Genomic DNA, 15,233 nt, shown 5'->3' with positions numbered 1-15,233 from the left:
ATTATACATTTATTGATTTGTTTCTGTATCTTCTCTTTATTCAACCCAGCACCTGTAGGGATCCCTGTAAGCAAACGTGTGTAGTAACACTGTGATTCGAGTCCCTATTCTAGAAATGTGTAAAACCGATGAACTCCATTGCTATGCAGACAGATAAGTGTTATCAAGTGTTGTTCTCTTTGATAACAGTTCAGTGACCAGCTCAAAGAGAACGAGAGACTCTGGACAGCAATCAACCGTCTGACCCTGCGAGAGGCAGGAACTGAAAAAAACAGCAACCACCAATCCGGTCACAGGCCTGTGGAGGGACAGGGAGGAGCCTCCAACCATGATGGGGACAGATCTGCAGGGGCAAATCCGTGAGCAAAAAACTGCGTCTGTCCTACCCTATGGCAATGAGTGGCGGTGGCTCTGTGCAATTGAGTCCATCCAAACAGGTCCTGTAGATGGAGTGGCTAGACCATAGACCGAGGAGGAATATGTTAGCAAGCCAGTTCCATTGGTGAATGGCAGGGAGAAGTAAGTGTAAGGAATTACAAAAGGGATGAGTAGTCTGAGAATCAATTGTGTTCTCCTTAGCTAGGAACAGCTAGCTGATACTGCTTATTAGCAACAGCCACAGGTTGAAGAAAAATGGATGCCCACTGACCTCATCCGCATGGAAGAGAAGTCTCCAGTTTTGAGGGAGTGTGTAATTGGCATGCTGACTGTATGAATGTCTACCAGAGCTGTTGCCAGATAATTGAATGTTAATTTCTCTACCATAAGCCGTATCCAATGTCGTTTTAGAGAATTTGGCAGTACGTCCAACCGGCCTCACAACCGCAGACCATGTGTAACCACGCCAGCCCAGGATCTCCACTTCCGGCTTCTTCACCTTAGGGATCGTCTGAGGACCAGCCACCCGGACAGCTGATGAAACTGTGGGTATGCACAACCAAAGGATTTCTGCACAAACTGTCCGAAACCGTCTCAGGAAAGCTCATCTTCGTGCTCGTCGTCCTCACCAGGGTCTTGACCTGACTGCAGTTCGACTTTGTGACCGACTTCAGTGGGCAAATGCTCACCTTCAATGGCTACTGGCACGCTGAAGAAATGTGCTCTTTCTGTACCGGGCAGATGGCAGACTGCCCGGTATGGCGTCGTGTGGTCGAGCAGTTTGCTGATGTCAACGTTGAGAACAGAGTGCCCCATGGTGGCGGTGGAGTTATGGTATGGGCAGGCATAAGCTACAGACAACGAACACAATTGCATTTTATCAATGGCAATATGAATGCACAGCGATAGCGTGATGAGGTCCTGAGGCCCATTGTCATGCCATTCATCCGCCGCCATCACCTCATGTTTCAGCATGATAACCCACTGCCCCATGTCGCAAGGATCTGTACATAATTCCCTGGAAGCTGAAAATGTCCCAGGCCTGCATACTAACCTGAAATGTCACCCATTGAGCAACAGCCTGATCAACTCTATGCGAAGGAGATGTGTTCCGCTGCATGAGGCAAATGGTGGTCACACCAGATACACGCCCTCGTTTTTTTTTTTAAGGTATCTGTGACCAACAGATGCATGTTTGTATTCCCAATCATGTGGAATCCATAGATTAGGGCCTCATGAATTCATTTAAATTGACTGATTTCTTATATGAACTGTAACTCAGTAAAATATTTGAAATGGTTGCATGTTGCGTTTACATTTTTGTTCAGTGTACATGAGCGATACCCTGTGTGAACACTTCCATGTTGTAATCTATAATAACAGATGGTGACAGGAGTAGGCCTACAGCAACTGATATGCAGTGATTTAGACACAGACAGACTGAAATGTTGGCTGGATTCAACATTAAGCAACCGACTTCTTGCAGTGTTACTATGTCATGTGAAATATGAGTAAATACTTTGGTAGTAATGATAATGTTGTCACTGACTACTGTCTACGATTGTGTTGTTTTGTCCCAGATTTTAGTATTGATGATCACTTTATAACAAGTGGGCCCAGCTTACAGTAGAGTGAAGAACGTTTTGGTGTTCTCATTACACTATCTTTATAAGTGTTTTATCCTGCGCTTATTTCTTGTGGTTATTACAACATCATGGTTTTAACTAGGAGACAGATTGATCAGGTCAATACCATACACTACATGACCAAAAGTATGTGGACAACTCCTCGTCAAACATCTCATTCCAAAATCATGGGCATTAATATGGAGTTGGACTCCCCCTTTGCTGCTATAACAGCCTCCACTCTTTTGGGAAAGCTTTCCACTAGATGTTGGAACATTGTTGCGGGGACTTGCTTCCATTCAGCCACAAGAGCACTAGTGAGGTCGGGCACTGATGTTGGGGGATTAGGTCTGGCTCGCAGTTGGTGTTCCAATTCATCCCAAAGGTGTTCGATGGGGTTGAGGTCAGAGCTCTGTGCAAGCCAGTCAAGTTCTTCCTCAACGATCTTGACAAACCATTTCTGTATGGACCTCGCTTTGTGCACGGGGGCATTGTCATGCTGAAACAAACTGTTGCCACAAAATTGGAAGCACAGAATCGTCTAGAATGTAATTGTATGCTGTAGCGTTAAGATTTCCCTTCACTGGAACTACGGGGTATAGCCTGAACCATGAAAAACAGTCCCAGACCATTATTCCTCCTCCACCAAACTTTACAGTTGGTATTATGCATTCGGGCAGGTAGCGTTCTCCTGGCATCCGCCAAAACCAGATTTGTCTGTCACACTGCCAGATGGTGAAGCGTCATTTATCACTCCAGAGAACGTGTTTCCACTGCTCCAGAGTCCAATGGCGGCGAGCTTTACACCACTCCAGCCGATGCTTGGCATTGTGCATGGTGATCTTAGGCTTGTGTGCGGCTGCTCGGCCATGGAAACCCATTTCATGAAGCTCCCGGCGAACAGTTCTTGTGCTGACATTGCTTCCAGAGGCAGTTTGGAACTCAGTAGTGAGTGTTGCAACCGAGGACAGATTATTTTGACGCGCTTCAGCACTCGATCGTCCTGTTCTGTGAGCTTGTGTGGCCTACCACTTCGTGGCTGAGCCGTTGTTGCTCCTAGAAGTTTTCACTTCACAATAACAGCACTTACAGCAGGGCAGAAATTTGACGAACTGACTTGTTGGAAAGGTGCCATCCTATGACGGTGCCACGTTGAAAGTCACTGAACTCTTCAGTAAGGCCATTCTACTGCCAATGTTTGTCTATGGAGAGTGCATGGCTGTGTGCTCGATTGTATACACCTGTCAGCACCGGTTGTGGCTGAAATAGCCGAATCCAATAATTTGAAGGGGTGTCCACATACTTTTGTATATATAGTGTATGTTCCAATGTGAATTTCAAGTACTGCTTTTTTTGCTCATTTCAGTTCAAACACCCTGAGCCCTATTTTTGATAACCTACCAAAGTTCTTCATGTGATGCTTTTTTTTTTAAAGTCTAAATACTAACTAAAAGGTATTTCAAATAGCCCGAAGGTATACCAAATATTGTCTCTTTTACATTTAATTTACCAAAGACGTATTTAGTTTTAACATTTAAGTATTTAGAATTTTGTGTATTTCATATGATGAACAGCTTGCTATACTGTATCTGAAAAAATGGTGTGTGAAATGTATGAGGTTCACTTTTACATAACTCGAACTACTGATTCAATATAGACAATCACTTGTCTTTTTATTGCCTTAAGATGATAACCTTTTGTTTTAACTAGTATTTAAGTGGAGGAAATTAACCATAAAATGACCATCTTCCTTCTGTAAAATGTAATGTCAGGAGAACAGTACTCTTCCTAAAATGTAGAAAAGCTTGTTTTCGTAAACCTCAGGGTAATTCTTTGTTTTTTCTATTAAATGTTTTCTCAACTGTTGCTTTTTCAGGTTGATATTGTCTTTGTGTTCCTCTTGTGTTTGAGTATAGATGTATCATTCTTTTGACACTATATGTGAAAAGTGTAATATTCACATTTTGTGTATTTGGTTACTCTGGGTGGTGTGTGTACAGTATGTGTGTTTTAGGTGTCCTTTACCAACGGCTTATAAGCTTGCAACTCTTGGTTGGTGTGCAGTTAATTGATACAGTACACAACACTGGTGGAATTTCCTTTATCAATGCAAGAGAAAAACACGTCCTTATTCCATAGGGCTTTTGCAAACTCTTAAACCAAAGATTGTGTTGTGATGAATTGTGCACAAATAAAAATAATAGGCTATGCTTTTTATACAGTTTGTTTGATGTTGAAATATTACGCCTATACTGTGTTTAAATGGCTTAGCATACCCTATGCAACATTATACAATTTAGAGGTGTAAGATGTTACAGTGGTTTTACTTTCCACCATTCATAGAGGCACCTTTGTTTTATGCTTCATGTAAAAATAAAAACCCCAAACCATTTTGGTCTGATGAATTCTGTGATAAACCGAACAGTGTAGACAAAGTAAAAAAAAATTTTTTTTTTATTGCGCTTCAAAATCCACCAATAGTTCTTGTTGGTTTTCATTTTTTTATTCCCTTTGCATAATGTCATGAATTTTGTTCGGCAGTATCTGATACTGTATTTCTACAGTATTTACAGTTTAGGCATGACATCTAAATAGTTGCAAGTTTAGTTCCCCCCCACTTTTCAAAGGCAGTGTGAAACATAATGTGTGTAAAAACTATACTCCAAAAGCCAAAATTCTAAATGTTCATTTGAACAAACAAGTTATTTTAAACTAAATATTCTCATACTAAACTACAATGCCATACCTGTACATTTTGCTCTATAAAAATGTCAGTTAATGCAGAGGCTATTAGGTAACAAATTCTATATAACAAAGAGGTTACAAATTGCATCAGGGCTTTAGTTTTAACATCTGAAACCCTACCTCTTCAAAAAGTATCTTAAATAATCCCACAGCACCCCCCCAAAAATATTTGTATATACAAAATAATTGCCTTTTGTGAACTAACATTCGCACTTTACTTTTCCCCCCTACTAGCACTGACTTTGCTGATAGCTACTTTATTGAGGAAAAATGTATTTACTATGACTGAGATATGTGGTCGTCCCACCTAGCTGTTTTAAGATGAATGCACTAACTGTAGGTCGCTCTGGATAAGAGCGTCTGCTAAATGACTAAAATGTAAAATGTAATTTTGAATGCTTTTTATAAACATCATTGCAAATTAGTTGGTTTTGTCAGCGGCGGTGGCGGGGAGGTGGAGGGCGGCTCTTGATGTTCTGGCACTTGGGGATATGTCGCTCTGCTGGCCCTGGGGCAAACCGGCGGGCACAGTGAGGGCAGGTCACATAATCATCGTTGTCTTGGATAGGTGGTTGGGGCTGCAAAGCACCTGTTGCTGGAACATGGGCTTGGCGTAGATTACGAATAAATGCCTCGTGTTTCTGCCTCCAGTTGCTCTTCTTTAGCTGTAAATCAAAGCCAAAATTATATTAACCAGGGTTGAGAAATGGCATGAGAAATTTGAAAAATACCATTATTTCTTCAATATGTTAAAGAAATTAGGGAAAAACTCTTACCTCAGGAGACTTGCTTCTTGAGTTGGTTTTCATGAACTCTTCCAGGTCGGTTCCCTTGGCCCTGTACTTGGAGGAGTCAAAGACTTTGCGGCTGGAGCGCTGCATCCTCTCACAGACCTGACGGTGCTTCTCTAGTCTCTCTGCAGCAAAGTTTCTGTGGCAAATCCTGCAAGGGATGAGCTGGAGGCTAGCATTGTCAGCACTCTCCACTGGGCTGAGTTCCACTTGCAGTAACCGACTTGATTGACGGTGAACTGAGGGTGATGTGTGGGAAGCTTCTCGAGATATCTTTCTACAATTGATGCTACTGCTGCTCCCTGGTACTGATCTATGTGCAGTTTTGAGCTGTCCCTCCTGAACCAGCCCTCGATGAAATATGTCACGCTCCTTCCTCTTATCATCAGCTGAAACATACCTCTCTCTAGAAGTCCTTTCCCACTTATACTCCCTCTCCCAATCTATTTCCTTCTCAACCATCTCCCTATTTTGTTCTCCCTCTTTCACTTTCTCCCTCTCCCACCTATTCCTCTCAACTCTTTTCTTCCTCTCCCAATTTGTGTCCTTTTCATTCTCCCTCTCTCTAGCCCTCCTGCTCCACTCTCCATGTTTCTCCCTCTCTTGCTCTAGGTCCTTCTCAGTCCTCCTGTCTCTACTCCACTCTGGCTTGTTCACAATTTCCCTTTCCATTCTTTCCAACCTCTCCCACTCTTCTGCAAGTGCCCTCTTCTTCTCTCTTCTCTCCCTATTTACCTCTTCTTTTTTCTCTCTCTGCCACTCAATATCCTCCCGTCTTTTATCCCTCATAATCAACCTCTCCCTTCTTTCCATTTCTTGACCTCTCTCCTTTTCCCTTCTCTGCTCAGCTGAGGACACCTTGCTCTCTATCCACTCCTTTTCTCTTTCCACTGGTCTCCTAATAGGCCACTCCCCCCTCTTAGTGTCATCGCCTGAGACAGCTCTCTCCCTCTGATGCATTTCTCTCACTTTTGCCTGCGTTTTCAACAGCTTCTCCTGAAGTATTAGTTTATCCATTTCAATTTTCCTTGCCATCCTCCGCTCATAATCCAGCCTCTGCAGCTCTCCCTTTGATAGTTTGTACCCAGCAACCCTTCTGCTGTTTGTGTCATCTTCCAATGATGGTGAAGGATCCTCAGCAGGCTTTCTGTGGCTTGTTATGCCACTTCTTCTATCATACTCGAAATGATTGTGTTGTGGTGAGGGAAAATGTGGAGGGAGTTTTTGAAACTCATTAGGTTTACAAGCTACCTCGTCATTACTCAACCTATCTATGATTAAAGTTCTTTTATGGTAAACAGGCTTCAGTGAAAATACCTTGTCCACTCCATCTGCTTTCCTCCCAGATACAATATCACCTGGTTCTTCCGGGTAAACATACTTTGTTCTTGCTGAGTTATGTGTTCTGCTTTGGGAGGAATATTTGGATTGATGAAATGTCTCTTGGGAATACTGTTGCTGCCATTCATTCATGGCAGTCCTTTCCCTTGGTCTATGATCCTCAAATGGTTGCTCTCGAAGGCTGGTTTGATGTTTCAAAGCGTGATGCAAAGCTCTTGAGCAGTCCTTCTCAGGTGGGAGTTTTTCCAATATCACTTCTTTTTCCAAGAAAAGAAAAGGGTCAGGGTGAGGATGCGGAGCCATTTGCAACCGATGCATAATTATACCCCCAAAGAAATAGTTGATTATGAATTCACTTATCTGACAGATAGCTGCTGATTTTACTAGTTGAGAAGATAAGGCTAGGCCTAGCTAGCTAACGTTAACTATCTAGCTAGCTAAACGTTACATGGATGGACTCACCAGCTGCTCTCCCTCTTGAATTGGTAGATTTCTCTTTGTGATTCTCTTTCAGCATTTCACTACTGCTTAGCAATGGCTACTCCAAGACATGACTAATTATCTTCTTTAAAATTAGCTTGTGAATATCTCCAAAATGTGGAAAATGTTGACAGCAGTAGCAACATGCACACACGGCACCTGTTTTGTTGGTATCAGTTGCCTAGAAACAAGGTCATTTGTTAACGTTTTCTGATTGGTGCAGTACTGTCATCCGGAAGCAATGACCTGATGTTACGAAAAAGAGCTGGCTGAATGAAAATCACCAAACTGTCAAACCATTTCGGAGATAGCTGAGCTAAGGTATGATTTAGTAAACTAGCTATATAAACAATTACAATATTATGCGCTTGTTCTAATTGCACTGATAAGGGGCAAATGAAAATCACAGGTTAGGAAGCACGTTAGCTAGCTAATGAAAGTGGTGGCTAAGCTAGCTTTGGGACATAACATAGGGAGTTTGTGTACACAGACGTTGTGTCCCAAAGCTATGGCTAAGCATGCTGTTTGAGTCAGTCTCTTGTTTTGGTGAAGCTGTAAGTAACCTAGCTACATCTGCAACTAGCTAACTACAATAAATAGGTTGTCTCTAGGCAGACCGGCAATGTTCCCTAGGTCTGGGATGTCCGAGACTAATAATGGGGTATAACAAAGTCAAACATAGTTAGATTGGCCAAACTATCTAGTTAGCTACTCGCATTTGTGTTGAACCCCTTCAACATTTGTGTTGAACCCCTGAAAATATTGATATCTTTTTTTTTTCTTCGCTTTTCATTAAGACAGCTGTGATGTCTACTGAAGAGATGATTTCAGTAGATTATGAAATATTTGGGAGAGTTCAAGGTGTATTTTTTCGAAAATACACTCAGGTAAGAATACAATACAACAGTAGGACATAAACCAATAAGCCATTATTATTATTTGTCATTTGAAAGTCATGTTTCATACCTCTGCCAATGCTTAGTAACACATGGTCAATTAGCAGTCTGACTGTCAGTCAGTAGATTAGACATAAGCATACTTTCATAACTACTCATTGATGTTTTCAGCTGTATGGTTTGCTTCATTTAATTTATTTGTCACTCAGTCATGCTAGCAGGGGTAAGCAGTCCTGGCCGAGACACATCAGGGGTTGTAGTGCTGAGCTGGATTAAAAAATATGTACACCTTGTGGCTCTTCAAGGACATACTCCTGAGTAATGATAACCTCTCCTTCTTCCATGGTTGGTGGTGTTTTTCAGGCAGAGGGGAAAAAGCTAGGCTTGGTCGGCTGGGTGCAGAACACAGAGGCAGGAACTGTGCAGGGGCAGCTTCAAGGTCCAAGCAACAAGGTGAGACAGATGCAGGATTGGCTCAAGTCCACTGGGAGCCCCAAGTCACAAATCATCAAAGCAGAGTTCAAGAATGAGAAAAATGTTAAGAGCTTGGATCACTCAACGTTCAAAATAGTTCGCCTTTGAATTTATTTTATACAGTATTACATTCCAAACTAATGTGTGAGATATTCTTATTTAAAATGAGGATTGTTTGTTACAGTTCCTGAAATGAAAAGCTTTAGAAATGTACTGTAAATCATTTAAACGTATTTAAATGTACGTTAGGCCTTAACTCTGAATTGTGTGTTAACGTGTAATATTTAAAATCCATACAACTAAAATAAAATATTTAACACCATTTCATTTGATCTTTCTTGCTTGATGATTTAAGGCGTGTTTGATCTTGCTTCACACACAAAAATATTCAGTCCTCTAGGAACACGGTCTTTCACGCCGTAGGGGGTCAGTGTTTTCTCTGTAAACAGGGTAAGAAACCGGTGTGGAGCTAGCTACCATAGACTTCACGATGTAAACAGTCGCTTGATAAGTTGCTGCTGGAATGAACATGTCTAGTAAAAGTCGAGAACTTCGATGTTTCCAAACTACTTAAAATCCAGACAGAGACTGCACACGTTGGTCGTATGTATCAATTTAAAACACCCACCAACAGTCCGCACCTGTAACGTTAGCTAAATTTCGGTTGGAAAGCACTGTTTTGAATCTTGGCTAGCTAACGTTAACAGGCTAGCTGGCTATGCAGGAATGAGAGAAGGCTAGCTAGCTAACGTTACACATCAATGGCTCATTGTAGCCCTTATAAATTAACCACGGTCTAACGTTATAAATATGATTAAGTGTTTGTCAAAAGAAGTTCAAGGTAAGCTTCGGTCTGGAATCGCAATATGTTCATTACAGCAATGTCTTGAAGAGCTTATTCTGAACAGTATTGATGCTGGTGCAACATGCGTGGGTGTGAGGGTGGACATGGAAGCCTTCAAAGTGCAGGTTATAGACAATGGCTCAGGGATGGACATACAGGATATGGAGTCTGTAGGAAACAGATACTTCACAAGCAAATGCAGTTCTTTAGAGGACCTAGATAATCTCAAATTCTATGGATTCAGAGGAGAAGCTGTTGCCAGCATTGCAAATCTCGCCATGCTGGTGGAAATATCATCCAGGACCAAAATGTCTGTGAAGACGCATGTGAAAGTCTTCAAGGATGGTAACGGCTTGGACGTGTTTGAGGCTGAGACTACCCGCCCATCTGCAGGGACTACTGTTGTTATTTGTAACTTGTTCCACAACATGCCAGTGAGGAGAAACAGGATGGATAGCGTGCTGGAGTTTGAACGGATCAGGCAGAGAGTGGAGGCCATTTCACTCATGCAGCCCTCTGTCTCTTTCACGCTGAAGAATGACTGCACAGGGACCATGGTGGTGCAGCTCTCCAAAGCCCGAAACACTTACTACAGGTTTGTTCAGATCCATGGTTTAGGTAGGGCCCAAAAGCTTGGGGAAATCAGCCACTCCCATGCACAGTTTCAAGTAAGTGGTTACTTAGGACGAGAAGGCCATTACAACAACACCTTACAGTTCCTCTATGTGAATGACAGGCTCCTTCTCAAAACCCGCATCCACAAGCTGCTGAACCTTCTCCTGCGCAAAGTAGGCGGTTCAAGTCGGCAGAATGACAGCCCTGGTACACCTCCTGCTATTAGGAGCCCAAAGCAGAGAAGAGGAGCCGAGCTACATGCAATGTATGTCATCAATATCATGTGCCACTACTCTGAGTATGACATATGCCTTGAGCCCGCCAAGACCCTGATTGAATTCAAAGACTGGGAAAGTATTCTGCTCTGCATAGAAGAGGCGGTGAAAGCATTCCTGACAAGAGAGAACTTGGTGTGTGAACTCTACCCAGAGGATATCCAGGACTATGTTTGTCAGAATGTGTTTAGTGGCCAAACAGCTAGCACAGACGGAGGTAAGGACTCCATTGGCAAAGGTGTCCAAGCACACATGGAGGGTGTTATCCTAGAATGTAACGTTGGAAGGACACTTGCATCTGAAGCTGTTCATAGAAGGCACACAGAAGATGCTGACAAGATAGAAAGTGTTTGTCAGACATGTGATGGAGTTGAATCCGAGCAGGGTGACAGAGTAGGCAAACTAGGGGACAAGGAGGTCCTTAAGGGGTTTGAACAAGAGCATAATACCACAAACCCACAATGTCGACCAAGCTCAGTAGACACAGACCGAGAAGGTCTACAGTATGATTCAGTTACAGATTCATCAGAGTCTTATAAGGACATTACGAAAGAGAATGAAAGCAATGAACATCTGAAATCTGCTATTTCTTGTCCTGAATCATCTCAGCATAGTCTTATCTATAAGACAAAGAGTGAAAATCTGAAAATGAGTATAGAGGAAGGAACAGAGATGAAGGATAATGCAAGAGAGCATGTTTTCCTCTCAAGATGCACTGTGAGAGCACCATGTTCTCTCACTCAGGGAATCCAGTCAGAGACGGGCTCTATCAAACAGACACTACCTCAACCACAGGACACAGAACTGAATCCAGGTGGACACAGAAAAATCTTTCTATCGGATCCATACATTCATAGCAGTTTACCCTCTCAGAAATGTCCGTCCCACCAGAGTAGACAAGGGCTAGTGTTAGAATCTAGAGAGAAACTTGCAACAAAACGAAAATGGCCTATGGTGGAGGGCCCAGGCCATGTTCACGTTTATGACAGAGAAAGTAAGGACCTTCCCACTGGCATCCCCTCAAAGATTTCTAAGTTCATGTCATGTCAAAAGCTGGCTTTATATAAAGAGGCTGGATCTCTGGACAGGTTCAGAAGAATATACGGGAAGCCTACCGAATCCAAACCACTTCCTGTCGATGTTAATAGCAATCATTTAGCAATTGATGCCACACCTTCCCAGACAGAACACTTGGTTATGAATGCTAAGGCTGTTTTGCCCTATCTTAAAGCGGATCGAGAAAGGGATGTCACAGAGTCACGTCCGGATCTGATGAAAGACCACAAAAGTCCATTAACACTCCCCATGTTTACCAAACTAAGACCTCTCTCCGCTCAGAGCAGGAGCAGTGAAATATCTTTGGCTGCTAAACTCTCTCATTTAAAACACCAAAGGACAGAGGTTGCAAGCAGTGCATTTGTACATCCTCCAGAGAGTACTTCAAATGAGGATATATGTCCCCAGGACACTGTAGAAAACAATGCTATTCTAGACATCAATGATGGAGAACAACACAATGACACTGACCTGAATTGTGACTTCATCCCGGGCTGCAATACACATCCTCTGCCAGATGAAAAGGAAGAGGACAATGTAACAGCATCAAGCGATTGGCTACATCACTATGACGACACTGTGGGGAAGCTGGTTTACATCAACAAAGTGACAGGACTCAGTAAATATGAAGCACCCTCTGCTGAAGAGACACAAGTGTCCTGCACATCAGATGTCACCAACATGGCAATCAGTGTCATCTCCAAAAAAGGTAAGAACTTTTGTCATGTATTCATCATATCTGTCTAACGCCTACTTATAAAGTTTAGACCATTATATTGTTTGGATCAAGTTTGACAGTAGCAAGCTATGTATGAAAAGTGTATTTAAGGATGTATGTTTGACTATGAGAGGTGCTTGTGTTAGTGTTTACTACCTGGCTTTCCTTCCTTCCCCTGCAGGGATTGAGTACAGGTGTTACCCATTTCAGATGGATCTAGTCTTGCCCTTCCTTCCCAAATCAGGGAGCGTTCTTAGTTCAGGGCCTGACAATGGAGGTACAATGGAGGTTTCTGTCAAAAATGTAGATCAGAATGCTGCAGTAGACTAAGTGCATATTAACCCATTTTTTATATTCTTTGTAATCTTATCGTTTTTAATTTTTATAGGAGATGACATTCAGGACTCGAATTCACTGTCCTCCCTGTACTCTGAGTGGACTAACCCTGTGTTTGCACGACCTCCTATGGTAAGCCAAATTCTCTCGCTTCACTCCAGAATGTACAAATAGACTACCTGCCTCAGTCCAGAAATTAAATACAATTACATTATTTAGGGACTTTATTTTCACATGTAGAAATTGTGGGCTGTCTTGACTGACATTTTTGTCCTTAAATGTGTGTTGTCTTTTCAAAATATAGAAGCGCAATATTGCTTATTTCAACAACCCATGTCTTGCCAGGTTGGTGTGGACATATCAAGTGTGCAAGCTGAAGGACTGGCTGTGAAGATCCATAACATCCTCTTTCCATACCGCTTCTCCAAGGACATGATTCACTCAATGAAGGCAAATATCTCATTACCCTTTGATTCATATGATAGTGTGTTGATACAGTGGCTTTATATCCCACCATAAAGTGATTTCTAACACTAGCTAAATATTTGTATCTCTTACCTTGTAGGTTATTCATCAAGTGGATAAGAAGTTTCTTGCATGTCTTATCAACACACAAGACCAAGAGCCTGCGGCCTGCAGTGAAACTGATGGTACAGAGAGATATTTTCAGTTTAAACAGTTTTAAGTCATAAATTTTTCTTTCTAAGTGATCACACCTTTTGAATTTCAGGGAACCTTTTAGTGCTAGTGGATCAACACGCTGCGCATGAGAGAGTTCGTCTTGAGAATCTAGTTGCAGGTAAGACCACCACACCCTCAATTGAATGCAATGCAGTTACAAAGACAATGCTGAAATACTCTGTAACAACATGTTAATATAGTATTGTTACTGTAGTAATTACAGCATTACCAAGTAGGAATACAAGCAATTGGTGTAAAGTTTAACCGCCCATTCTGCTATGTAATGATGCAGATTCGTACGAGGATGACCCAGAGGCACCGGGGGAGAGACGGCTGTGCTCATCCACTGTAGCCCCACCACTGGAGGTCAGCGTGACAGATGAGGAGCTGAGGCTGCTCGGGTCAGTACTTAGCTGCCTCTAAGACAAGCGGTCAGAGGAACTCTGTTGACCATCCAAAAGAGATGTAGTTGATGTGCAGTTGGTTTTCCCAGCTGTTAACTAGAGAGAATTGTCTCAACTGCTTAATTTGGAGCGAGGGTCTATAGTGGCTCATTATTGGTGGTGGCATAACTTCTGCTCTGATGATATGGATTAGGGGGTGTTCCTTTCGACAGGTCCTGCCAGCCATTCTTGAGGGGCCTTGGTCTGGAGATGCAGTTCTCGCAGATAGGCAATCCCCAGGTGCTGGTGGGGAAGGTGCCAATGTGTTTCACAGAGAAGGAGAGCAATGAACTTCGCCGGGGGAGGCATTCTATCATCAAGCCCATAGTCGAGGTGAGAATTATACCACCTCTCCTCAGCAAAATAATTGCACCCTATAATATTTAATTATTGAGTCAATTATCACCTCATTACTATTCATTTCCACCTCATGCAACTGCCCTCCAGGAGTACCTTCAAGAGCAGATTGAGGTGAGCATGAATACCGTCTGTGTACTCTTGCAAAATCTTTAAAAGGATAATACATTGTTTTCCATGCTGCCTTGTTTGAAAGAACAATCAATAGGATGAATATCGTCAAATAATTAGTGCTTGGATATGAGTTCATTTCTATTGGCCTGATATTTTATTCCCTTCATCTCAGTTACTGCGTTCAACTGGCAGAGTGAGAGGGACATTGCCTCTTACAGTACTTAAAGTCCTCGCCTCCCTTGCATGTCATGGTGAGTGTCCTTTTTCATTCAGTGGTCATACTGTACTTTGTATACGTTGCTCATTAGTTCCTTATTGTACAATTAGTGTCATGGTGAAGTATTATTGGTGTTGTGGCCCAAACAGGTGCAATCAAATTCAATGACAGCCTAAGTAAGGAGGAGTGTTGCAGCCTGGTAGGCTCTCTATCTTCATGCCAGCTGCCCTTCCAGTGTGCCCATGGCCGCCCATCCATTGCCCCGCTGGTAGACGTCCTTCACTTGAATGACCAAGAGGTACCACTATAGACAGACACTGATTAAGGATCGGCTTAAAGGAAAACTCCACCCCAAAAATATATTTGTTGATATATTCCCAAAATGCTTTGCATGTCAGCAATCAAGTTTAAGACATAACTTTTAAAAATACAGATGGTATGATGCATTTATACCTGCTGTATTTCTGTATTTTGAAAGTTATATATCTTCAACTTGGTTGCTGACGTGCAAAACATTTCGGGACTATAATCAATGGACTAATGAAACAAATACCAAAATATAGTTTTTGGGTGGAATTTTACTTGAACAGTTTAATGATGCTGTCACTACAGATATGTTAACAAAGTACAAATGAGTCTGGCCCCATGCCAAATAATATTCTTGTTTTTCACAGGAACCACCCAAACCAAACCTCAGAAAACTGAGAAGAATGTACAAAGCCTGGGAACTTTATGGAAATAGATAAGTGTGCCTACATTGTCAAATGATAAAATATTAACTTAAGAGATTTCCCTCATTAAATGAGACTAATTTATTGTTATTGCTGGTCTTTCTTTTAATGCCGTA

The 15,233-nt window shown here is 42.2% G+C and overlaps 2 protein-coding genes across 3 annotated transcripts; both read left to right on the top strand.

The window, feature by feature from the left end:
• Positions 1 to 7,604: 7,604 nt before the first annotated feature.
• On the top strand, positions 7,605 to 9,052 carry acyp1 (acylphosphatase 1, erythrocyte (common) type). 2 transcript variants are annotated; one of them, XM_084144288.1, is made up of 3 exons: positions 7,605 to 7,681; positions 8,158 to 8,247; positions 8,620 to 9,052. In XM_084144288.1, the coding sequence occupies exons 2-3, from the start codon at positions 8,167 to 8,169 to the stop codon at positions 8,836 to 8,838; spliced, it is 300 nt and encodes a 99-aa protein (XP_084000414.1). In that variant the 5' UTR covers positions 7,605 to 7,681; positions 8,158 to 8,166; the 3' UTR covers positions 8,839 to 9,052. The 2 variants fall into 2 exon arrangements, with proteins under 2 accessions (XP_084000414.1, XP_084000415.1); XM_084144289.1 differs by having other exon boundaries at positions 7,618 to 7,681; positions 8,162 to 8,247.
• A 204-nt stretch (positions 9,053 to 9,256) lies between these two features.
• On the top strand, positions 9,257 to 15,181 carry mlh3 (mutL homolog 3 (E. coli)). Its single transcript, XM_084144322.1, has 12 exons — positions 9,257 to 12,229; positions 12,420 to 12,515; positions 12,627 to 12,706; positions 12,920 to 13,024; positions 13,140 to 13,224; positions 13,305 to 13,373; positions 13,548 to 13,656; positions 13,872 to 14,031; positions 14,146 to 14,169; positions 14,342 to 14,420; positions 14,536 to 14,684; positions 15,061 to 15,181. The coding sequence occupies exons 1-12, from the start codon at positions 9,541 to 9,543 to the stop codon at positions 15,130 to 15,132; spliced, it is 3,717 nt and encodes a 1,238-aa protein (XP_084000448.1). The 5' UTR covers positions 9,257 to 9,540; the 3' UTR covers positions 15,133 to 15,181.
• Positions 15,182 to 15,233: the final 52 nt, after the last annotated feature.

The sequence above is a fragment of the Coregonus lavaretus genome (assembly GCF_964263955.1).
Source record: "Coregonus lavaretus genome assembly, chromosome: 27".
Taxonomy (NCBI): Eukaryota; Metazoa; Chordata; class Actinopteri; order Salmoniformes; family Salmonidae; genus Coregonus; species Coregonus lavaretus.
Note: the sequence above shows the minus strand (reverse complement) of the source record. Positions and strands in the feature narration are given on the sequence as shown.

What these genes read in the sequence shown, in the direction of transcription:
- mlh3 (XM_084144322.1), top strand. Translation starts at nt 9,541, where the DNA reads ATGATTAAGTGTTTGTCAAAAGAAGTTCAAGGTAAGCTTCGGTCTGGA. An exon ending in GAGGAGCTGAGGCTGCTCGG is followed by an intron (nt 13,657 to 13,871) that starts GTCAGTACTTAG and finishes TCCTTTCGACAG; the next exon opens with GTCCTGCCAGCCATTCTTGA. An exon ending in TTCACTTGAATGACCAAGAG is followed by an intron (nt 14,685 to 15,060) that starts GTACCACTATAG and finishes TGTTTTTCACAG; the next exon opens with GAACCACCCAAACCAAACCT.
- acyp1 (XM_084144288.1), top strand. Translation starts at nt 8,167, where the DNA reads ATGTCTACTGAAGAGATGATTTCAGTAGATTATGAAATATTTGGGAGA. An exon ending in TTTTTCGAAAATACACTCAG is followed by an intron (nt 8,248 to 8,619) that starts GTAAGAATACAA and finishes GGTGTTTTTCAG; the next exon opens with GCAGAGGGGAAAAAGCTAGG.